Source organism: Moschus berezovskii, chromosome 13 (genome assembly GCF_049115385.1).
Source record: "Moschus berezovskii isolate FMDL1 chromosome 13, NW_MosBer_1.0, whole genome shotgun sequence".
Classification (NCBI taxonomy): Eukaryota; Metazoa; Chordata; class Mammalia; order Artiodactyla; family Moschidae; genus Moschus; species Moschus berezovskii.
The window spans coordinates 82,517,857-82,544,683 of NC_142472.1; the positions used below are offsets into that span (position 1 = coordinate 82,517,857).

Sequence of the window (26,827 nt, forward strand, 5' to 3'; positions counted from 1 at the left end):
GTAGAAATGTAGAGGCAACCCTAGTGATGGCTTTGCTGTCTTTCTTCTGTTTTGCAGAACCGGAAGAGTGTGTTAATTGCACAGATGAATGCCGAGTGCTTGGTCATTCTGACAGGTGCTGGATGCCACAGTTCCCTGCAACCAATCAGGCTGAAAATGCAGATTACCGCACAAATCTCTTTGTACCCACAGTTGAAGCTAATGTTGAGACTGAGACTTATGAAACTGTGAATCCCACTGGGAAAAAGACTTTTTGTACATTTGGAAAAGACAAGCGAGAGCACACGATTCTCATTGCCAATGTGAAACCTTATTTAAAAGCCAAACGTGCCCTGAGCCCTCTCCTCCAAGAGGTCCCTTCAGCATCAAGCAGCCCGACGAAGGCATGCATCGAGCCTTGCACTTCCACAAAAGGCTCCTTGGATGGTTGCGAAGCAAAGCCAGGAGCCCTGGCCGAGGCGAGCGGCCAGTACTTGCCCACTGACAGTCAGTATCTGTCCCCCAGCAAGCAACCAAGAGACCCTCCCTTCCTGGCTTCTGAGCAGATGGCAAGGGTCTTCGCAGACGTGCATTCCAGAGCCAGCCGGGATTCCAGCGAGATGGGCACCGTCCTGGAGCAACTTGACCACCCCGGCCAGGATCTGGGCAGAGAGTCGGTGGATGCAGAGGAGGTCGTGAGGGAAATCGACAAGCTTCTGCAGGACTGCAGGGGAAATGACCCTGTGGCTGTGAGAAAGTGAGAAAGAACAAAAGGCACTGGCATCTTCCTGTTTCTTCTTTTGATTGAAAAATGATCCCTCCTGGTGACAACCCCATTTTACAGGGATGAAGAAAGACCGATGCAGCTTTCAGGCTCTTAGTTAACATCTGAAGTGCCCACGAGTACGTTCTTTTCACTGCTGTTTCTTTTTCAGAGATAATGATGGTTTTGTTCTGACCAGACTTATATTAGGACAGAATTAACAATGCTCAAAGAGGAAAGACAAACAGAGAAGAAAAAGGAGCGGAGATAAAAGAGGATGATGAAGCAAGTAACCTTTTGACAATCTGTTAGGAAGGTATGCAGTGTGAGAATGGAAGATTTTTTCCTGATCGCTCTAAGACTGTCCTCCATGATTTATGCTGACTTAACTGTTTACCTATAAACCCCATACAAAGCAGGGTCATAATTTTTGATCTGTGGTAGAATTTCTAGCAGTCACCACAGGCTTCTGCTGAACGTCCTGCAAAGACCTTGCAGTAGTCCAAGCTACACCAAACATTAACATATATTTGTGGTAAACATTTCTGTATAAAGTTACCTGCCACACATATAAACACAGAGAACATTCCATATCATTAGTCGAAAAAAAATTAAAAACTGGGTCATTTGTAAAACTCCTCATGTCGTATAAAAGTTAAATGTAAAAAGATATATTCCATTTTGTCCTGCACACACATAGACTAATTCACTTCATGAAAGGAGAAGAAAATTTAAAAGTTTAAAATGCCTCTTTAGCATTTTAGTGTCCAATAAACATATACATAACAACGGATATGTTTTAAATTTGCCCTGGAAAAGTTCTGAAAAATAGTTACCATTGAGTGCTGATATTCAGAGACAATTAACATGATTGATATGTTTTATTCATTGGTGGACACTAAAATAGCTCAGGAACATGAAAATGTTTTAGACATACACAAATCACATGACCATTTAAATGTGCAAATGTAAGAAGATTAAATGTGTTTACATCAAATGACATATTTTTATTGATTTATTGCAGATTCAGTGCATATGAGCCAAATTGTTGAGTGTATAAGAGCTATATTGTGTATTTTATTAAATTAATATATAGTTGTGTTGCAAAAATATTTGGGCTTATATTGTAAATGGCAAGTGTTGCCTCGGTAGCTGTCGAACTCTATGAGTTTTGTTTTTCCCTGCTTCCTTTTCCCCATGGAGTGTTGGAAGCAGTGCCTCAGAGCAAAGTCTCTTGTTTAATGTATAGTCTACCAAGTACTACAGTACATAATCTGTTCAAAATGTGTTTGAGTGAGCTGATGGAGCTAACTGAAAGGTCAGAAAATACATCTGTCAGTCACGGTTATGTGCAAGTCCTTTGTGGAAGCTTTTATTAAAGTCATGCTAAATCACAAGAATTACATTTGTACCAGTACCTGAAACTTCTTAATGTTTTTCAATAACTTGCAGCTTCTGCCTATGTAGATATCATACTGTTGATTGGTTCTCAAAAGTATCCTAAGTGGTTCAAGGTGTGTGTTCCCATTATATTTCAAAACCATGCAAAATGCTTTAATGCATGTGTGGTACCAGCACTGGTTACTTGCATTGTGTAGTGTTTTACAAGAGGTCTTGGTCTTAACAAAAGGTTTGCCTTTTTTTTTTTTTTTTTCAGTGCTCTTCTGCCTCTTTTTTCGGTGTCCTTTGAGAACAATACACCTTCTATTCCTTCATTTTGTTGCACCTTTCCTTGTGACATTTAGCAAGTTTCAAACTTACTTCCATATGAGGCTAGGAAACCTCAAATTTCAGGAATTGGGAAAAAGTAAAATTAGCACTTGCAGAAGTAGCAGCAGATGGGAAAATGCCTTGATTGACATTTTCCTTCAGCGTTTAAAAATTTTGGCATTTTACAGCTTCATGACAAACAGTTTCCAGCCCATACCTTAGAATATGTGGTGCTGAGTTAAATAAAGGCTGTTTGTGCACTGGAGCAGAAAAATGCATTATTTGCAAACTGGTGGAGAATTCTGTGCCTTCTTTCCTGGCCACCAAGCCAGTGTAGTAACAGCATAAATGTCATAAAATCCTTATATCAAAAACAAAAGCAAAAACAAACACAGAAGTGAATTCAGTTTTGTAATTTTAAACCTCGAAAAATCCAACTGAAAAGATTTCCGTCCAATGCTGTCAAGATTTGAGACTGTACCTCGTTTGCAGAACTGCTTTGAAAGGGAAGAGCGGACGACTCCCATCAGCCTTATTCTCTTGAGAACTGTATTTGGTTCCTAGTAACAGCCTTTCCAAAGCTCTACTCTTGGTTTTTATTATTCATAAATGTTTGAATTAGAAAAGAAAGGATCTTGTACATGTGAAACTTAATTGACTCTCTATATTTTGGACAATTTATGTATCTGAAATGTGTTGTCTCTGTTATATGATGTTATTTTTTGCCAGGAGACTACAGGTTGATTTAGCTTGCTAGCTGCGATTTGATGGAAAACTGATTTCCATTTAGTCTTACCAAGTGTTGCCTCTCTCTTACTAGACAATAGCAAGTAGTAAAATCTAAGGCAGTATGTAAATGAAATCAACAAAGAGAGTAGGGTTTATTTTTTAAATGTTCTTAATGCTGAGTAACCAGTTGTTCAATTTATTAAAAGTGTCTGAAGACATTAAAACACTATCAGATTTTAAGAATTGGTTGTGCCAACGTGTGAGGAATTACTTTTAGGCTCTCTGTCACCAGTGATTTACTAGCGTTAGCTATTTAACACATTATCTGTATTTAGTAGTGATTATTTATTTACCAGTTGGTGATAATTCAGCAGTCAGGACTCTAAGCTTTTATAGTTGAGTTGAAGGGAATCTTGCTTTTATTCATTTAACTGGCAACTGCCTTTATCACAGACCTCTGGTGCTTGGCTTCCATGGAAGGCTCTGAGATGCCAAAATTACCCCTTTGGGGAGCAACTTGCTCTAAGGGGTGATGCAGTGATATTTCAAGGGGTTTTTGTCGCAATTCAGGATGTGAAAAATTATCTTAATTCACGTGCTCTGATTACTAGCCCCTCAAAAGAATCCCACACATTCAAAATAAATAAAAATACTTTGTCTTTTAGTTCCTTAAATAACTGTATCAAGCACAGAAAAGGAATCTATAGAATTTTTCATAAGAAAGTCAAAGTTCTAAAAATTGTTTACTGACGAACTAAAAAAGTACCGGTAACAAAGCAGTGTTTCCATGAAATGTTAATGTGTTAATGATAAAAGATTTTTTCATCAAAATTAAAAGTAGTGAGAATCAGTGTTAGTTGTAAGTATACCAAAGTAAAAATAAAAGAGACGTATCACTCAATTTCAAAGAATGCTTTCATTTTATTTCTTAACCTGGCATACTTAATCCTTACTGCAGGCAATATGCAAATATTGGCTCACTACTCCATAAATTAATTGAATTCCTGGTTGGGAAATTGACTTGTTTTGTTTTTCTAAATTAGCTGAGATCTTGTAAAACATGACTTCCCTGTAAAGGATCTAGGTACTGCTCAATTTAAAAAATGACACCATAAAAAAGAAAAAAAAGTAATGTAGTGATGGAGCAGTATGCTTTATTAGAATCAGGTTAAAAGCTGTTTGTTGCCTAATGGAGTAGAAGTTGCTGAGGTCAACAAGTAGACTGAGATTTGGCATAATATATGCCCACTCGTTATTGTCTAATTATATTCTTTCGACAACACACAACACTTATCGGAGCATTAATTCAAATGAGAGTTTAGGCTATCAAGATGTGTTGATTCGAAATGTAATGGAATGAGACCTGAATAAAGTCTGACTTTCCTGGCTCCAGTGTTTCGTAGGTTGGCTATCCCCATTTATCAGCCCCATCGCTCCATAAGGTTCTTAGCTGCACCAAGTGATTGGTGAACGAGGACAACAACAAAGCAGAATACATTGTATGGATTTATCTCAACGCTATTGTTTAATGGCTGTGTTTAATGTGACCTATCTGGAAAATGAGGACTCTGAATAAAAAGCTATTACTAATAGTGGTGTTGCCTTCCCTTGCATTCTCTAATACACTGTGTACCGCAGGGACCCCGATCATAATTATTTTGGAAAGCAATGTGACATCACAAATGTTTGTGCTATTCCTTTATTTGCCAGTAAAATAAGCTTTTAGAAAACTTATTTAACAATAATGTCACTCAGTGGGAATTCATTACCAGGCTTTCAGATAGCCTGATAAGTTGGATAGTCAAATACTTACCATGGAGTCATAGCCTAATGATACTAGTGGCTTTTCATATTTATGACTGGTTTGAAGATACTTTGGTACAAGATCCTAAAGGACTTCAGAAAAATCATTTTCATAAGACCTCTCATAAGCTTACATGACTGATAAAACCACCTATTTATAAACGGCATTTTAAAGTTAGTACATGTTTATTGTGGCATCTTAAAATAATAAGCCTCTCTTTCTACTTACTAAACAAATGTTTACTGAATTCCTACTCTGTGTTTTCCTTGGGCAATTATGCCTCAGGAGTAAACAGTAAAATCCTAATGGTACCTGAGTCACAGTAGTCTGGTGGGAGAAACAAAGAGGTAAGTTCTACTCTTTATGAACTAGATTTGCTTGTTGGCATTTTCCCTCAGCTAGACCACACATCCCATATCTCTGCCAGTTCACACCCAGTGAGTGGCATCTTCTAAATTACAAGCCAACATAATGTTCTGCCCCTGTTGATTTTTTTCTTTTAATCTTTCTTTTCTTCTGACAATATACATTACATCAAGAAGTGTGCATTGCTTTTCCATATTTAAGATCTTTGTGGTTTAGACTTATTAGAATAGACTAAATGTCCTATCCATTATTTTGCTCATTTATTGGTTAACATGTCTGTTTCTTTTTCAATGAGCACCACTTAGGTGTCAGGTTCCATACAATGGTCCTAAGGTACAAAAAACTAAAATAATTACATTTTACCTTCAGAGTACTTTTTGCTTTTACCTAGGTGGTATATGCTAACACAGAAATTGACCTTATATTGCCTTGAATTATATTGCCTCATAGAAATTGACCTTATATTACCTTTTATAATAAAAAAATATTTCCGTGTTAAGTAGAGCAAAACCACATGGTTATCACGTCATTTATTGCTTTCAAGTGTGTTAATTGACTCACCTGAACCAGTTGACCAGGGCTGAAGGAGTTGGAAGTCATTCAGATGAACAGCTCTACCTGGCTAGGTTGCAATGAGGAGGAAGTCATGGGTGGAACATGTATCACAAGCTTCTGTCATGTCAATGAGCTATTAAAGCCCCTCAGATTAGGGTATTTTTTAAGTAGATATGCCCCAAAGATACAATTATTTGACAATCAGAGAGCAATCATTTGAAGAATATAAAGAGAACAAATTCTTAAGCATCACTATAGCATCAATACAGCACAGAGAAATAGATCATCAAGTTAATGGACCATCTTCAAACTCTTTATTACATGCTTTTGTAGATGGTTGCACATGGTTCACCAAGGAAATATATCATTTTCTGTTCATATTAGAAATTAATAATGCTGGATAATCCACTGTCCATTAGGATTTATAAAAGAGTGCAACTTCTTTCCCTGTTCTCCCTTTTTAATAATTCAGAAAAAGTTGCCAAACAATAACTTAGTTTCTGAAGCTACTTTAAGTGTTAATGAGTATCTTACATACCAATACTGATTAGAGAGGGAATATTTTGTGTTTTTTTGTTTTTTTTACAAATTTTGTATCAGACAGACTGACTTCACCCATTAGATATGTTCTATTTTTTATCTTACAAATGAAGCATTTCACTTTGAGAGGAACAATTTATAAATGATCTATAGCATTCTAATTAACTAAATTTTGATTATTCTTTATATTTCAAAACCTATTTTCCTGAAGGTACAATATTCAATCAAATTATCTCATAATATTTTTCAAAGATTGTTTTAAAACAGAAAAAATATTGGAAGTGTTCTTTGTTACTGTTCAGCATACACAGTTTATCATGATATTTTGTATAAAATATTGGTCAGTACTATTTATATGAAAATTGTGCTTATTTCCCTAAGGGTTTGTAGCATCAGGCAGGTCAAATAATAGTTACACAAGCCTAGTTAATATTGATAAACTCTATTTGTAGAGAATTTTCCAGTTCCCAGAGAATTTTCACAAATTTAGAAGGCATTACAAAATTAGAAATTCTGAAAAACAAGGAGGTAAATAAACTTAACCAAAGGCATTGAGCTTGGAAGTCTTAAGACCACACTTGAACTTACTGAGCAGTTCCTCTATTTGCAGCAGTTTTTGTGGATTCCAAAATCTTGCCCTATTTAACATCTAGCCTTTCTAGTATCTTAAATTTATCATACTAAAACATTGAATTATGCCAGTAATAGGCCTTTCACTTTAAGTTGACAGTCACATCATATAACCTAGATAGTCTCTATGTTAATAGTTCACAACAACATTAAATAATTTCAAAATAGAGAATAGGGATTCTACTCTACAAGAAAAAGAAAAGACATCACAAGAATTGAGCCTCTCTTAAGATTGCCTTCAATCCTTTACTGTCATTTATAAAATTGTTTCACAGCATTGATGGTATGGTTTCCAAAGTATTCTGAAACGTTGTGGAAGATTTGCTTTTTCATGAACTTAACATATTCTCACGGAAGATATTCATAGATTTTATTTAATTCCTTTACATCATAAGGTTATGCATATGCTGAATTAATAAGATTATTAATTGACTTCTTAGAAATAATCACATAAACTAATAATATTGAAAGGACATTTAAATATTGCATTCATACATATGGATCCATATGCACATATGGAGGCATAAGAGTCAAGTTATTTCAAAAGTCAGTATCACAAAATAAGATAATTTAAGTAGTAGCAATATGAACACACTTTTTTATTTATGACTTTCCTCATCCATATTTGATAAAATATTATATCATTGCTGTTTTCAGTAATCTGTTGAAAAAGAGAGATTACTATAGCTATCCAAGTCATTTTCAGTCTGGTTAATCAAAAGTGAAGTGTTCTGATTCTTTCTGAGTTTTGCTTATTCATTCATTTTTAAATATCTCTCTTTGCAATTTGCAGAAAATCAGCCTTATTCTCAAGAGGTCCAGAAATAAATTTTAATGAAATTTTAACACTAACTGTTTTATGTTTTAAAAATTTTAATTCAGATAGATGGGATATGGTATTCATTCCTTCACTTTATTGATCAGCTGAATATCTTAATATTATTTCTTTGCCATCATATTTTGATATTCCGTTCCGTTCAGTCGCTCAGTCGTGTCTGACTCTTTGCGACCCGTGGACTGTAGCCTACCAGGCTTCTCCGTCCATGAGATTCTCCAGGCAAGAATACTGGAGTGGGTTACCATTTCCTTCTCCAGGGGATCTTCCCGACCCAGGGATCGAACCCGGGTCTCCCGCATTGGAGGCAGACGCTTTAACCTCTAAGCCACCAGGGAAGCCCTATTTTGATATTATCCCTCCTTATTTTTGCAGTTGAAATATGTTTTCACTATGATAATTTGCTTTGATGTAATATTTTTGAATTTGTATTCTATTCTATTAAAAATCAGGTTTATTTATATAGATATCTTTATAGCATTAATTTTTATAGCATTATCTGCTGTCTTGCATATAATCAGTCTCTTATTTTCATCTTAATTTCATAATTTTCTATCAATATCAAGTATTATATAGTCTTTCTCATCTGTTTATTTTTTCATTATGGATGTTCATATAAATATATTTCTATATGTCTCCTTATTCATGGATCAATTATGGAGGTAGTGATGTGCAATCCAACAGCAAGTAGAAAATGTTCAAATTGCTTTTATTCACCTATAGGAAACAACTATTTTTTAGATGTAGCCTACATAGAGTGTTAAAATTGACAAAATGCTTAATAAAATATAACAGAGGTATAAAGAGTGGTAAATAAACTAATATACAGGGTTTTTAGTTAAAATCTTTATGCAAGAGTGCCTCACTACTTCATTGAAAATTTGAAAAAGTGATAGAAATTAAATCATCTTACTCTATTATTACTAGTGCCTACATGTTAAGAAATTCTCATTTTGAAAACTCATCATGTGAAATGTTTGGCTTTTCCTGAAGATAAGAAAAGACCCTTCCTTCTGAGATATGCTTATGATTTCTCAGTCTGCCTTTTCCCCTCAAACACCTCTAAAATTCAACTATTATACTTATTTAATCATTTCTCTCATTTTGGATAACTACTAAAATTTAATCTGTGTTCATAATCCAAAGAAGAAAAAGAAATAAATGAATGGGTCAAAAGTGACTTCTCTGGTGATTTTCCTTCCCGAGAATGTGACATTTCACTTCAATTCAATATTAATTTATGGAGCATGTATTGTGTTTTTTAATACAATAGAGCATACAGATATTAACAAAATTCAGGTTCTGTCTTCATAGAATTTAAAATACACTGGAAAAGGAAGTTATTTACACAAATGCAGTTTGTAGTTGGTACCATGAAAGAAGTACAAGTTGCAGTGGGTAAAAAAAGAGACAGAGTACTTTCAGCTTAGGAGATGAGAGGTGGGGAGGGAAGGCAGCATTTGAACTGAGCATTTAAGGTGGGACAGGGTTTCGGCAGCAGAGACATACAGAAAACGCATTCTGGAAGCAGAGAGAGGCAGTGTGTGCATAACATTTAAATAAAGTCAGAATATTCTCTAAATAGAAAGCTAGAAAGATTTGGGAAGATGGGTTAGGTCAAGATGGGGATTGTACTGATGCTGATATATCACATGAATTTCTCTTCCAGGGAAAAGAAACTCGAGGATACCTGAATTAGGCTCACTAACTAGGAGAGCTCTGTGAAAGTCTTGCCAAGCTGAATGTGAATTCAGGAAAATAACACTAAGACAGCTTGCTGCTGCCTGGTGATCCATTCTTTATAAGATGCTGCCTAATAGCACCTTGTTCTTGGGTCAGGTCCAACTACCTAAAGGCAATGCCAACTTTGCTGAATCTTGCAATTCTCATCTTCAGGCTCTCAGCAGAGTATTTATGTGTATGTTTCCAGCTTCCCAGAAATAAGTCTTTCTTTGAAATTGTAATCATGTTTGAAGCTTTAGGAGGCAGAGAGAAGAGAAAGATAAAGACCAAGAGCATAGATGATTTTCATCTCATGGAAAATTGACTTGTTAACATTCCCAGATTTTCCAGTCTGGTACCTGGTGAGTACTGTTTGAAAGAATAATTCCATGTCTTTTTTTTTTTAATCTATGTCCATTGACCCAGGGTCTTCCTGGCTGATATAGGCATATTATCTTAATTTTTCCATAATATTCCATGCATATCAGAGAGGAACTTTTAATTGTTGATTATTTAGACACTGACATAAGAAATAATGGTTTTCCCTCATAGCTCAGTTGGTAAAGATTCTGCCTGCAATGCAGACCAGGGTTCGAATCCTGGGTTGGGAAGATCCCCTGGAGAAGGAAATGGCAACCCACTCCAGTATTCTCACCTGGAGAATACCATAGAAAGAGGAAACTGGCGGGCTACAGTCTATGGAGCTGCAAAAGGTGGACATGACTTAGCAACTAAACCACCACCACCACCATAAGAAATAATGCCTTAGTTTACTGGTTCCCAACTGGGGTCAGTTGTGCCCTCCCAGTAGTATTTCACAGAGAGCTGGACAATAAAAAGGCCAAGTGCCAAAGAATTGATGCCTTCGAACTGTGGTGTTGGAGAAGGCTCTTGAGAGTTCCTTGGACCGCAAGGAGATCAAATCAGTCAATTCTAAAAGAAATCAACCCTGAATATTCATTGGAAGGACTGATGCTGAAGCTGAAGCTCCAATATTTTGGCCACCTGATGTGAAGAGCCAACTCATTTGAAAAGACCCTGGTGCTGGGAAAAACTGAGGGCAGAAGGATAAGAGGGTGACAGAGGATGAGATGGTTGGGTGGTATCAGCGACTTGATAAATATGAGTTTGAGCAAGCTCTGGGAGACAGTGAAGGACAGAGAAACCTGGCATGCTGCAGCCTATGGTGTCACAAAGAGTCGGTCACGACTGAGCAACTGAACAACAACAATTTCCCCCTGCAAACTCCCCTTGTGTCCCAAATGCCACATAACATTGAGCAGAGTTCTATGTGCTATACAGTAGGTCCTTGTTGGTTATCCATCTTAAATACAGTAATGTATACATGTCCACCCCAAACTGAGAGACTGAACAACATATAGAGGAAACTTGGATTTTTAAGAAGTGGGAGAATTGGGTTGCTACTGGCATCTAGTAGCTACTAAATATCCTGCAGGGATTTCCCTAGTGATTCAGCAGTTAAGAATCTACCTGCCAATGCAGGAGACATGGATTTGATCCCTGGTCTGGAAAATAAAATCCCACTTACCACCTGTCAACTTAGCCCATGCATCGCAACTACTGAGCCCATGTGTAGCAACTACTGAAGCCCGAGTTCCCTAGAGCCTGCACTGCACAACAAGAGAAGCCGTCACAATGAGAAGCCTGCTAACCACAGCTGAAGAGTATCCCCCACTCGACACAACTAGAGATCACCCTCCAGCAGCAAGGAAGACCCACAGCAACCAAAAATAAATAAACAGAAGTTTATAAAGAAGAAAACATCCTGCAGCACACAATAGAGTGTTCCCCTCCACCTCACAAAAAAAATGTCACTAATGTCTGAGTTGAGATATCCTGCCTTAGAAAGGATGTGTTTAGGAAAAGAGGAGTGGAAAATATTAGGTTTAGGGAAACAATCATTGACTATTAAATGAATTGATATGTTTTCTTCCTGAGTTTTGAGAAGAGTTCTGGAAATTCTCCTAATTACTTAACATAAGGACTTATTTAAAATTTCTTACAGATATATTCTTCTCTGGAGATTGGCAGGCCGGTGTGTCTTGTAATCATGAGTATAATCTCAGGCTCTGCTAAGTACTGAGTCACTCCAAGATGGTGGAGTAGAAGGACATGCGCTTATCCCCTCCTGTGAGAATACCAAAATTGTAACTAGCTGCTGAACAACCACCTACAGGACAATGTTGGAACCCACTAAGAAAAGATACCCCACGGCCAAGGGCAAAGGAGAAACCACCACAGGATGGTAGGAAGGGCACCATCACGTTTAAAATCAGTTGGATGGCATCACTGACTCAATGGATGTGAGACTGAGCAAACTCTGGGAAATAGTGAAGGGCAGCAAAGCCTGGTGTCCTGCAGTCCATGGGGTCACAAAGATTCAGACATGACTGAACAACAGCAAATCAGTATCAGTAACTCACTGGAAGAATCTCCACGGAAAGGCGTTGCTTGGAATGGCTCTTTCCTCCTCCTGAAGCAGTCAAAGCTGATTCCCTAAGAAGGGCAGGTAAAATGAAATTCCCCAGGTGAAAAAGGACGGAAGAATCTGCCTCTGGGACTATCGCAATCATCTCGTCTACTGCTGCCTTAGAGGTCAAATGACATGATTTATTTATGCTCCAAACTCAAGTCGCTTGTCCTTAATGTGTATGTGGAATCTGTCACTCCCATGACACTGGGAGTTTGTGGGGCCAGGTATTAGAAAAAGTGATGGTGGTGGGAGATGTCAGATCAAGAAATGGCAATGGTTAAACAGAAGTTGGGGATCGTAAATATGTCCGGATGCTATAGGATGAATGCTTCTATTGATTTCTTGGGCATCTTCCGATCTGACTTTAATTCTTTCAAAGTAATGTGTGGAATGCCAAAAATGTCAGATTGACTTTCTAAATGAGGTGAGGGGAAGGTGAGTGCAAATGGTTTCTTAAAAGTTTTATTTCTTTTGACACATATTCTGTTTTACCCATCTGTAAAGCAGGGTGGGCGGTTCCAATGCACATTTTATGAATTTGAACTTCAAATGACTCTGGTTTAAAAATAATAATGGTAATGTATTAAAAGGGTGACAGGAACTCCAGTGGCAAAGTTGAGAGTCTGCACATTGACAGGCTAATTAATACAAATAGTAGTTATCACAGCCAATCCACATTTGAGATTTTATTTGTTACAACTCAGCTAAATATGCATTAAGTGAGTTAAAAGTAAAGTTAACATAAGGCTATGGTTTTTCCTGTGGTCATGTATGGATGTGAGAGTTGGACTGTGAAGAAAGCTGATCGCCGAAGAATTGATGCTTTTGGACTGTGGTGTTGGAGAAGACTCTTAAGAGTCCCTTGGACTGCAAGGAGATCCAACCAGTCCATTCTAGAGGAAATCAATCCTGGGTGTTCATTGGAAGGACTTATGCTAAAGCTGAAACTCCAATACTTTGGCCACCTCATGCGATGAGTTGACTCCCTGGAAAAGATTCTGATGCTGGGAGCGATTGGGGATAGGAGGAGACAGGGACGACCGAGACTGAGATGGCTGGATGGCATCACCGACTCAATGGACATGAGTTTGAGTGTACTCCGGGAGTTGGTGATGGACAGGGAGGCCTGGTGTGCTGTGGTTCATGGGGTCGCTAAGAGTCGGACATGACTGAGCGACTGAAATGAACTGAACTGAACTGAACATACACTGTAGTGAAGGCTGGTGTTACCAACAGGGCAGGAAAACATTGTGAAAGGGAAAACCATAGTCTGAACCTATGAGGTATTCTTTCCAGAGAGACTCAGTCACCCTCCAGCACATGCACAAACTTGCTGGGTTTTATTTATACTGGAATCTTTCTATATTGAAAAGCAATATAATTGCTGAAATACCACTACTGTTCAAGGTAATCTACTTCCTAACGGTTTATTTTCATGGTGAAATTTGCATTTTATTTCACAGAAAATATTGTGACTCCTCCTGCCCTCAGTTCAGTTCAGTCGCTCAGTCCTGTCAGACTCTTTGCGATCCCCTGGACTGCAGCACGCCAGGCCTCCCTGACCATCACCAACTCCCAGAGTTTACCCAAACTCATGTCCATCAAGTTGGTGATGCCATCCAACTATCTCATCCTCTGTCGTTCCCTTCTCCTCCTGCCTTCAATCTTTCCCAGCTTCAGGGTCTTTTCAAATGAGTCAGTTCTTTGAATCAGGTGGCCAAAGTGTTGGAGTTTCAGCTTCCGTATCAGTCCTTCCAATGAATATTGAGGACTGATTTCCTATAGGATGGACTGGTTGGATCTCCTTGCTGTCCAAGGGATTCTCAAGAGTTTTCTCCAACACCACAGTTCAAAAGCATCAATTCTTCGGCCCTCAACTTTCTTATAGTCCAATTCTTACATCCATATAGACAGACTCTCACATGCCACCTGCCCTATTTTAGATGAAACAACAAAGCAAAGAGAAAAATGGAAACAGTTAAAGAAGAGAATGAATATAAGAACCTTCTTACCCATTCATCCCCTCTTGGCAATACTGAACCTGGAGTCTGGAGAGAGCATGAATAACCCTGGTTCTTTCTACCCTCATGCCTAGTGCACTGACTTTATTTTTCAATCTTCTCTTTCTTCTTCTTTAGAGTGCTTGCAGTTCAATAAAGGTAATTTCCTCAGGTGATGTTGAGTCCTACAAAGTTCATTGTGAGGGTATGTTCATTTTAGGAAATGTAAAAGACAAGTGAGACATAGAATGTCTTGCCAAGTTTCAACATCACTCCTGCTTGTCTGACTATTATTGGTCTCAGACAGATGAGGGTGCTAATTGTAGATCACAGCTTAATGTAACAAAGCACTGCTTTCTGACCTCCTGTGATCAAGAGCATGACACTTGGTGCAGTATACTTTCCCTTGTCATTGAAGCACATGCATCATTATGTATGTGCATTTTCCTTGGGGGCTTCAAGGTTCAAATCATAGGGTGACAACTGCCATTTTAAAGGTGACTCATTACAGTCATTTAGAGAGTCCCCTAACAGATGGGTAGGACTTATTTCTCAGGGAACTCTGGCAGGTTACAATTCTCAACAGTTTTTAATCATTTCAATAAACTTATACACATCTGTCAATTACCCTATTTGGTAAAGTTAATAATGCAACAATCTGACAGTAACAAAGTGGTAGATTTTTTAAAAAAAACTATTACATAATATTTTTACATAAACAAAAATATAGGTCAAATAAATGCAGAGGTTTATTTTTTATTCATAAGAAAAGACTCCTTTTATTTTAATAATAAAGTTCATATTTAAGTTATTATTCCGAAGAATTCTTAGATGCCTCATATAAATAGCATCAGGGACCAAACTATAAATATATAAAGAAAACAATTTTAAGCATAATTAAGCAAAGTTGTTTTTCTCTTTGAAAGCTTTGATCATTATACAAAGTTTCCCAAATGGATGAAAATGGAAGTATTTCCATTTGCAAAGTTACAGCAAGGAAGTATATAGTAGTTAAAAGTCATAGACTCTTACCCCAGAGACATAACTCTTATCTACCACTCTCTAGTGATGTGACCTTATATCATGAGTGGGCAAACTATAGCTGTTGGGTCAAATCCAACCCCCAGCTTATTTTTGTAAATAAATATTCATTGGAAACCAGCCACGCTTATTTATGTATTGTCTATCTGGTTCTCTAGTACAACAGCAGAGTTGAATAGTTGTGACAAAACTGTATGTCCCACAAAGTATAAAAAAAAAAAAGTTGTCTGGCCTTTTACAGAGGAAATTTACATTGTAAATTTACATGAACTACTACACATGTATGCTAAGTTGCTACAGTCATGCCCAGCTCTGTGTGACCCTATGGATTGTAAGCTGCCAGGCTCCTCTGTCAAGGGATTGTCCAGGCAAGAATACTGGAGTGGGTTGCCATGCCCACCTCTAGGGGATCTTTCCAATCCAGGGACTGAACTCGCATCTCTTAGCCTCCTTCATTGGCAGATGAGTTCTTTACCATTTGCACCACCTGGGGAACCCGAACAGGGACGCTATGGCTGCATGGACTGGAAATCCAACCCAGGCCTTATGTCACTTCTGGCAGGCATGAATTCTACCACCAAACCACCCACACACCATAACTACTAGATTCTTCAGTTTTTTCATCTGTAAAATGTAAGAGTAACTAACTTCTAAAGTAATTGTAAGGAATAAATGAGGTAAAACATAAAGTGCTTAGAAGCATTTTGAACACATAGAAAACTCTCAATGAACGCTATCGATTATATCAAACAGACTAATCTTAGTAATTCAAATATAGCCGTACATAATCACAATACATCATTGCAAAATCTTGTTGAAGGTCTTAGATTATTCTAAACAAAGCAAAAAAAAAAAAAAAACAACAATAATAATGAAATAGCCCGAAGTTCACTGTGTCTATTATCATTTCCCAGTCATCCCCAAACACTATTCTTTGCACGTTAGTACTCCAGTGTTCTTGCCTGGAGAATCCCAGGGACAGGGGAGCCTGGTGGGCTGCCATCTATGGGGTCGCACAGAGTCGGACACGACTGAAGCGACTTAGCAGCAGCAGCAGCAGCAGCTAATAAGTCATTTAAGCACTTGCCACTATTTTACCAGAATCTGGGATACCTTTGTTTGCCACTAGCTGCGGAAGTATGCAGTCCATGGTCAAATGCTTCTCAGTAAAGTTAAATAAGTGGCAGCTGGCCCCATACAGCTCTGTTATAATGAAAACATGAGGTGGCTGCCATTACACAGTCCTGCACTAATGAGAACAGTGGGAGGCTAGCACTACAATGGTCTAATGGAAACAGGAAATGGCTGGCATTAAATTGGTATAATAAAAACAGGAGGTGGCTAGCATTATGCTGGTGGAACAAATAAATTAAGATATGTCAAGCCTTCCCAATTTCATCTCTCTTATATATGACCATCATACCCAAAATTTAGACGAGATCCATTCAAAGTCAACCAGTGTTGGATGAAAACAAGGTTTTTTTTCCCACTGCGCTTCAAAAGTTTGTCCTATTTCAACTTGTGTTTCCTCTTAGGCCAAAGAAAGCAGGCTGTAAAATAACAATATAATTTACACTAAACTCTTTTTCCCTTTAATTTCAAAACCAAAAACAAACAAACAAAAAACCACAAGGTAACATTATTTCTGACTCCAGACGAAGCTTGTCTGCAATGAGTTAACAGTTTCAAAAACAGTTTCTACTTTGGTCCTTGCCTTTTCCTCTCCTTTCTCTGTGAAGTATTCAATGGTGACTAAATGCTCAGAGTGGCATAAAACAAAACAGAAAAGAAATAAAATGCTACAGAGAACAAAATTAAGCACAAAATCAATTAACTAACAGACTTGTTTTCTCTGAACAAAAGGGAAAGATTTCTCATATATTGTTTCGTTTTCAAACTTATTAGCATAGGTGGAAGACTTGTGTATACCTCTCAAGACAATATATTTACAAGAATATTATGTTTTATTGTAAATCACAGAGCAAGCTGTATATGACTAACCCTGATCTTTTTAATCTGGAGGAAAACAGAGAAAGTTGGCACAGTTCAAAGTCATACATTAAGACAGTACATTAATCCTATCACTCAATAAGTCCAACCCCCATTAAAAAAAAATGCAATTGGAACTATTTTTTTACATTAAAATTTGTATTTATTTATTCATTCATTCATTTATTTACAAATGATGTCAAAAAAGAACAATGCCAAACCTACTCCCATGAAAAGGGTCATGTTTCTAAAGGCTCACATACACTGATGGTTTCCCAATGTGGGGAACAGACAGGAACATTTTGGTGAGGTCATCAGGTGACAAAACAGCAGTATGATTCCAACAAAGTGAAAATACTGATAATCAAATAAAACCATTTTTAATTCAGTTTTAGACATTAATATTTAATTTATTTCACTCCGAAAATTTTATTAGTCTTCTCTAAGACCACGACTGAGTGACTGAACTGAACTGAACTGAAGACTACTACTGAATTATCTAATGAACAAATGCACGTTCACAAATACATTTCTATCCAATATATACTAAAGAAGCATATAAATAGAAGGAAAAATTATCTTATGCTATTACTATCATATTTTTACATTTGTGTAAGACTAAATCATTCTTCTTGGATGTGCTTTTCTAAGAAATGATCAAAATTGATTAAATTTTAAGTAAGGAATCATGGACAAAAAGTCAATTAAAATTCCTTATTGATTTTTTTCAAAGAGGTGGAGTTTATTAATCAAAAATAAGTGATTTCTCTTACATGTTTAAAGCCAGTATTAAATCTATGATGCACTGAACGCTAATGCATGCGTTGCATAAAATCTGTTTTTGGGCTTGCATGGGATTCACAGACATGGCTTAATCGAGACACAAAGTGATGTGTGCCATGCATTCAAAATTAGCATCTGGCTGAGGGCCACTCAATTTGGCATCCTAAGAACTGATTTTATCCTCTGCCAAGTTTCTGCAGGGACTAGACTCACTGAATTCTGAATCACAGCCTGTAATTTCCCCTTCAACAGACTCTCTTTGAATTGAGGGACCAGAGAAACTTGCAAGTGAACATAAAAATTAAATGTGAAATATAGAACTCTCCAAAGAAGAATATTCTTGATACAAGATGCATATAAAACATGAAATGTTTCCAATGAATCACTTTCAATGTGGACCACTTACTAGCCAGCTCACTCTCCATTCAATTTGTTTCTTACACAGATAGAGAACACACTATAGACTGCCCATTCTGCCAGACTCCAAAGAAACACTTGAGAGCTTATGAAATTTGCATATTATCAATTCACTTGACAGGTCTCATCATACTGTAGGCAATATTTTTTAATAGCCAACTTTGTGGAAGAAATGGCATTTTGCCCTAATATCAAACTAACCAATTCTGTCATGGTTGGCATCTTTATTACATTATAAATATATCTGTCAATACCAGCTGGTGTAATTGAGTCCTGTTTTGTAAAACAGATAGCTGTTAAAACTATGGATCTTTTATCAAAGTCAAGTCAACAGGCAGAAAAGATTATTGTTTAACGGAATTTTAGAAATATATAAATATCATTATTGCAAGTATTTCTGATTCAAAATAATGAATCGACCTTTCCTCAGGTTATGTTCAGAATCATTTATAATTGTGTCCCACTGAAAGTACTGCATTAAGCGTTTGATTATAGTGATCTTAGCTTTGTGCAGCATAGGCAAGGAATGAAACCAAACACCTGGAAATTACAAGGGGATCGCAAACGCCTGAGGAGGCAACTGTGAGAAGAACTTGAAAAGACATGCTTAGAACAAAAAAGATAATTTATTAGAAGCAAAAAGTTGTCCTTTATTTTGAATTCTTAAAAAAAAAAATAGCTCCAAAGATAAGGCTTAATGTTTTCTTGGAGATCAATAAAATTCTTTTTAAATAAGTAGAAAAGATGCCAAAGGAGAGAAAATTCAAAGAAAAAAATTTGTAAGTGTTTAGCCTTCTTTTCTTGCAAAGCTCATCAAAACAGCTTTTATTGCCTTTATAAAATAATGACATAGGATTAAGTTAAATTTATATAAACAAAGTTGGCATTTTTTTTAAAAATCAGTATTTAATCTGGATAAAGCAACTTAATTTCTGATTGCCCCCAAATCCTAAACCTAACACCTGTTTCATTGTGTTTTTTCATAAGAAAGTAAAATATTCTTATAATCTTATCCAGAAAGAACAAAATTCCCATGAGAAATTTCTTGTATTTTTAGCATATCTGACCTTTTAGGATTCCACAGGAAGACATCATGATAATAATCCACATAGGAACAATTTTTATGTGACTCATTTTAAATAAAAATGAAAAGTTAAATGAAAGATTCTTTAAGTCAAATTGAAAATGTAATCTAACAACGTGCTTTCAATAGTATTTTACAAAAGTAGATCAAGTAGATCAAAAAATAACATTCTGAAAATTTAAAATGTAATTTGTGCTTGAGACACACATGTTTTTAGTAATACTTCTATTCAATAAAAGTATTCATTTTAATTTCTCTAAAGACTGAACTGTCCTTAAAAAATAAATGTTTCAGTGTAGATGTGCCTACAAGGCCAGTTCAAGATTGAAAAAAAAAAAAAATGAACACCTAAGAATACTAATAGTCCCAGAAATATTCCTCTTTAATTCTTACAATGCTCTCATCTCTGCCAACCGGAAAATATTTAGGCATTGCTGAACACTGGAGAAGGGAAGAAGGGCAGGGGTCTCAAAATCAAATCAGGTCTCCCACCTTACTTGACACAAAAGGACCCTGCATGTTATTGTACTTTTAAATATCCACAATAAACTCAAACAAACAATTTTCACAACCTATGAGTCATGTACTACAAAACCCATATACTATCTATTATTAAACAATACATTTTTATGTGTTTTCCTCTATTTCATTTCAGTATCTTGGCTTAGATTTTTCTCAAGAAACTATGCCTATTCAACTGTCATTACTGTTTCATTTCAGAGATCTCAATAAATAGCTAAATTTGATGCACAGTTCATAACTTAATATTAAGTATTTGAGAACTTAATGAATCTAAGTGTGGAAGATCAGTTGTGGGTATAGATAGTACCTGGATCTCCGTGTGAGTAATCTGTGCCCATGTTCAGAACATCAGTAAAGCAGTGTTATAAAATTAGAAGTAAGCTTCAAAGTGATTGTCATATTTGATGTTTTTAAAGAATCAAATTGATAATGGGTAGAATTAAATAAATACTGGATTTCACAAATGTTTTATTTTCATAAAATTTTTATTTTGAATCACATATGGATTGCAATATTTAATTCTATATGTGGGGCTTCCCAGGTAGTAGAGAATCAGCCTGCCAATGTCACAGACAAAGGATTGATCCCTGGGTCGGGAAGATCCCCTGGAATTGGAAAAGACAATCCTTGCCAGTATTCTTGCCTGGAAAACCCCATAGATGAAAAAGCCTAGCAGACTACCATCCATGGGGTCCCATAGAGTCAGACATGACAATTCCATGTAATATCTATTTCTATTTATCTATCTATCTGTGTCCTGTTAGTTCTGTTTCTCTAGAGAATCCCCATTAATACAAGCGGTATAACATGATATTGTCAGGATTTTGAGTCAATTTGCTTCGTGGTCAGTTTGGTTAGGATAGTAAAAGACTATGTTGAGAAATAATATACCTGAATTAATTTCATATCCAAGTCATGTATAAGTTGATTCTCCCAAACATCTTCATCAAAAGTGTTGCTGCATGAAGGAACTATCTCGCTGTTCTCAAGGTTAAGTCTATACAGTGAATGAAGGGATGGAGAAATGGATGAAAAGAATGGACTTCTAGGACATGAAAGCAATGCATGCAAAACCTGGATGCCCAAAAGGTTTCAACTTGTTTAGGAAAATATATTAATAGGAAATTTTATACTAGAATGATTATTGCTGTCAAAGTAACAGCCTGTAGAATGATTTCTTGGTAAGGTTGGTATAGACCAAGGTTTCTCAATATCTCCTTGGAGCACTGCTACTTTCTTAAAAGAAAACATATCTACAAGTTCTCAGTTTAGTAACAGATTATTTGTATTGTTATGTAAGTTGACTGGGTACAAAATAAGCTAAATGTGAATTCCATACATTGCTATTTTTTTAACTGAAAAAAAGAAAGTACAAATTATATACAAACAGGAATACAAATTTAATAAAACTCAAAAAAACCACAATTAATGTAAGATAGTAGGATATTACTGTATCTGTGACATTAAACTGCCACTAGAAACGTAAGCATGATCATGGCACACCACTTTGTTTAGGGATGACTGCAGTTGGTTACAAGTTTGATATTGTTAATTGCCTGTGAATCTTGTAATGACAGAAATCTCCTACCACATATTTCTTTTTGACCTATTGTAAAACTTTCATTAGTATGCATATGTTGATATCTTCTGAATGAATGCTTTATTTACATATTAATTATGTCTCTATTCTTTTCTCTTTAGCCTACTGCAGTAAATAAGTGTTGATAGATCTTAGTAACTAAAAGTTTCTATGATCTTTAAAATGAACATTTATACTTTGAAAACTGAGATAAAAAATATTGTGACACTCAAGGATGTGTCTCTGTATTCCAGAGAACATATTGACCCCGGTTGAGAGAAACTATTACAGAAAGATATTTTATGGTGATCATGTATTAACCTGGGTTTATTTTATTTTTTTCCAAAATATTTTTGTTCTACTTGTCCTATTCTCCATGTTTTTTCTCCAGAATGCAAGCATTAGGGAGGTGGGAGGGGGGTTCATGAGGGGGAACACATGTACACCCGGGGCAGATTCGTGTCAATGTATGGCAAAACCAACCAATATATTAATGTAAAGTAATTTGCCTACAAAAAAAAAAAGAACGCAAGCATTAAATGCAAGCATTCTGTGAGATGCATCAGAATGTACCATAGAAATATAGACACATATGGTTCGGCTTTAGCAATTGCATTTGATTGTATGGCTGTAAATAAGAGTGTCTGCCTTCATCTACAACTGAGTTGAAAAAAAGCAAATCAGTGTCATCCAGCAAACCTTCACAACATGAGATCATGGTTAGGTGGAGTGATAATCTTCCAGACGAAGAAAGGTCAATGAGATAAGACACTGCTTAACAAGTCTTTAAATTTCTCCACTTTGGCAAGGTGCCTAACAAAGAAGCAAGAAGTGGCATTGAAGTGTCTCATTCTCACCTTGGCGAACCCTTAAAATGCAATTTACTATTGCTCTCAATTACGGTATATTCCACAAGTGTTGACTATTTTTGACTTACAGCAACCTCACAGTCAAATGATGATGAATGAATATAATGAAGTGTTCCATTTTAACAGAGATTTAGTGCTAAAGCAAAAAAAGACATTTTAGACTAATCTGAATGACTCCTACTTGAAGCTTTAATAAACTGACAAAACAATCTGCTAAAAGCTAGAGTGAAAGAGTTTTTCCACGAAGACAGATATTTTTTCCAAGGAAATAAGTAATTTCCTTCAAAAGGAAGTGATAATCTGGTATGTTTTCCCAGTGTGCTATTTGTATTAATTATCTAGATTCTAGAAGGTCTTACTTCATATTGCTAAGATACTTGGTGACTAGCAATGAATTCAAATATGTCAGTTTAGCAAGAATTGCTCAATTACACTTTAATGGAAAGAACTTTTTCTTGTTATGTCTTATGCACCACATATTTCTCATAATAAACGTGTATGTGTATATATTGGCAGTTTAAGGTCTACATGGTGGTTAAAAGCAAAACAACAAAACAAAGCAAAAACTGAGAAACATTGGCAGGGAAAATGATACATATGGATGTGGGTGGCAGTGTTTGAACAACAGATCTGGTTGTCCCTAAGGGAACATTTTAGGAAAAAAAAAAATTATATCAAAGTAGTGCATTGTGTTACACTTAGTGAAACTTTCTACCAAATATTTGTATGTTATCAAAATTATAACCTTTGCTTGGCTTGGTTCTCTTGAATCTCATTTGTGAGAGAATTTTGGGATAATGCCGTGTTCTCTCTTCACCCTATGCATTTAAAATTTTGTCTTTCTTGGATAGATTAGTTTGAAAAGATTGAGTTGCATTACTTATGTACATTGCACAACATGAATATCTATATACATTTCTTTCACCATGTGCAAAACTTGGGCTAGAAGCAAACAAGGAGAACAACTTATTTTAATTTCATTTTGTGAGAAGTTTTACAAAGCTCACTTCTTTTTCTTTATTCTCATTCAAAAGTTTCTCTACTTCAAATTTGAGATATCTTTAATTAGCTGCTGCTGCTAAGTCACTTCAGTCGTGTCCGACTCTGTGCGACCCCATAGACGGCAGCCAGCCAGGCTCCCCTGTCCCTGGGATTCTCCAGGCAAGAACACTGGAGTGGGTTGCCATTTCCTTCTCCAATGCGTGAAAGTGAAAAATGAAAGTGAAGTCGCTCAGTCGTGTCTGACTCTTTGCGACCCCATGGACTGCAGCCTGCCAGGCTCCTCCGTCCATGGGATTTTCCAGGCAAGAGTACTGGAGTGGGTTGCCATTGACTTCTCCATCTTTAATTAGAGATCACTTATTAAGAGCACAGGCTTTGAAATCAGAAATAAATATATGCAAATCAAGTTCAAACTCATGTAATCTGGGTGAATTTGGGTAATTTATAAATTATCTGAATTACATTTTCTCAATTGTAGGATTACACCTAATTCATTAGGTTATTGTGAAGATAAGAATGATAGTGTTTATGATATGAGATAAAAATTCTAGTTCCTGTGTACAATAAAAGATTACTAGTGCAAGAGGGTCTTAGATACATCAGTGAATGTGGGAGTATTAAGGAAGGTGGCAAGAGATACATACTCTCCCAATTAATTTGATATATTTTATCTATTTAATATTAAAAATAAATGCTTTGTTACATATTTTTATTACTATCCCTCTTTTAATGCATAAGAAAACAGAAGTCTGACATAACCCACACAGGATTTTAACCAAGTTTTGAAAGGTGTGCCTTTTGAACAACATGCTTCATCTGGGTAAATTGCACCCACCCAAAGGGCTGGAGAATACCTATATTTTGAAGGCATACTTCATTTTATTGTGTTTTGCTTCATTGTACTTAGAAAATATTGTGGAGTGTTTCCCCTTTTTGTTTCATTTTCATTAATTTTTTGGGGGAATATTTGTTTTACTGGAGAAGTAAAACACTCCAGTATTCTTGTCTGGAGAATCCCACAGACAGAGGAGCCAGGAGGGCTATAGTCCATGGGGTCACAAAGAGTTGGACATGACTGAGTAACTAACCACCAGCAGCATAGTTACTTTACAAGGTTGTGTTAGTTTCTACTGTACAGTAAAATGAATCAGCTATATATATATATATATATATCTCCCTTCCCTTCTGGACTTCCTTCCCATTAGGTCACCATAGTGCATTATGTAAAGTTCCACATAGATAACTAATGACGACATGCTATTGTGGCTTTTTTTTTTTTAATAAATTCAAGTTTTGTTTTAATCTTGCATCAAACAAGTCCATATAAGTGTCATTTTTCTAACAGTATTTGCACACTTTCTGTGTCTCAGTGTCATATTTGATAATTCTCACAAATTTTTCAAACCCTCCACCAGCAAAAGTACTGACTTGCTAAAGACTCAGATGATGATTAGTATATTTTACAAATAAAATATTTTTTAATTAAAGCATGGATATTTTTAAAAACATAATGCTATTGCCCTCTTAATAGACTACAACACAGTATAAATATACCTTTTTCATGTACTGGGTAACTAAAAAGTTTCTTTGACTTGCTTATTGGGATATTCACTTTATTGAGGTGTTCTAAAACTGTTCATGTGAAATGCCAGGTTGGATGAAGCACAAGCTGGAATCAAAATTGACAGGAGAAATATCAATAACCTTAGAAATGCAGATGACACCACCCTTATGGCAGAAAATGAAGAAGAACTAAAGGGCCTCTTGATGAAAGTGAAAGGGGAGAGTGAAAATCTGGTTTAAAACTCAGTATTCAAAAAATGAAGATCATGGCAGCGGGTCCTATCACTTCATGGCAAATAGGTCAGGAAACAGTGACAGACTTTATTTTCTTGGGCTCCAAAATCACTGCAGATGGTGACTGCAGCCATGAAATAAAAGATGCTTGCTCCTTGGAAGAAAAGCTATGACAAACCTAGACAGCATGTTAAAAAACAGAGACATGACATTATGGACAAAGCTCCATCTAGTCAAAGCTACAGTTTTTCTAGTAGTCATGTATGGATGTGAGAGTTGGACCATAAAGAAAACTGAGTGCCATAGATCTGATGCTTTTGAACTGTGGTGTTGGAGAAGACTCTTGAGAGTCCCTTGTACAGCAAGGAGATCCAGTCCATCCTAACGGAGATCAGTCCTAAATATTCATTGGAAGGACTGATGCTGAAGCTGAAAGTCCAATACTTTGGCCACCTGATGGGAAGAGGTGACTCCTTGGAAAAGACCCTGATGCTGGGGAATATTGATGGCAGGAGGAGAAGGGGATGACAGAGGATGAGATGGTTGGATGGCATCACCAACTCAATGGACTTGAGTTTGAACAAGCTCCAGGAGTTGGTGATGAAGCCTGATGTGCTGCAGTCCATGGAGTTGCAACAAGTTGGACACGACTGAGTGAATGAACTGAACTGAACTGAACTGAAACTGAATCTCTATGACTCCAAGGAATGCCTGTACCACTCAAACTAGACCTTAATGAAATGAAATGGGTAGGAAGATTGAAAAGAATTTTGGGATAAGGGAACATCAAGAGCAAAGGTACATATGTCTGATATTTCATCCATCATTTGGATATTGGGAAGCACATCCATGTGATTGGAATATAGAATCGGAAAGAATGAATGAGAATGTGATTTTCAAAATATTCTAGATTTAGAGGTCCTTGATTGTTAGGAGTTTGAACTCCTTACCAAAGATGATAATGAAAGGATTTTGAAACTGCCCAGCAGAAAAATAATTTATGATAGAGTAAAAACTAAATAAATAAAATGAATTGATGAGGCAATTTCCTGTTAGAAAATTATAATGACCTGAACAGTTCTTTACATATATCAACATACATTTTCAAACTCACAATGTTTCTTCCAACTTCATGAGAAAATTGAAACACTCAAAAGAGAAAATAGCATAGCACCCACATCCTCTGCCTCCTCCAGAGTCATCATGGATGACAGTTCTGTTCTCCCAAGGAAATCTATTTCTCCATTTCTGTACCAATTTCCATCTTCTCAGAGACTACTCTAGGCAATTCTTGCCACTTCTGAATTATCAATTAGTTGGTTTCTTTTGCCCATTGCAATTAGTAAACAAATGTATTGTTATTTATAAACACACATGCACATGCATTTCTCTTGACCCACTTGCCCCACCTGCTAGTATATATATTGTTGATTTCCCATTTACAATGAAAGTCCTTGAATAAATTTTCTATGCTATTGTCTTCAACTCTCCTTCTGTTCTCTCTGAAGTCCAGTCCAATTAGGTTTTTGTTCTCTTCTCTTATTCTCATTACTCTGCTCTTACCAAAATTATTGAAACCAAGGCTGACTTCCAGGTTGTTGAATGGAATAGTCAATT

The 26,827-nt window shown here is 36.4% G+C and overlaps 1 protein-coding gene across 2 annotated transcripts in view; it reads left to right on the forward strand.

Moving 5' to 3' along the window:
• The window catches only part of PCDH17 (protocadherin 17), a 125,333-nt gene extending 120,560 nt beyond the window's left edge, over positions 1–4,773 (forward strand). For both annotated transcript variants that reach the window (XM_055426008.2, XM_055426009.2), the window contains exon 4: positions 58–4,773. In XM_055426008.2, coding sequence (XP_055281983.1) covers positions 58–740 — 683 coding nt within the window. In that variant the 3' untranslated portion in view covers positions 741–4,773. The remainder of the gene's footprint in view (positions 1–57) is intronic.
• The last annotated feature ends 22,054 nt before the right edge of the window (positions 4,774–26,827 follow it).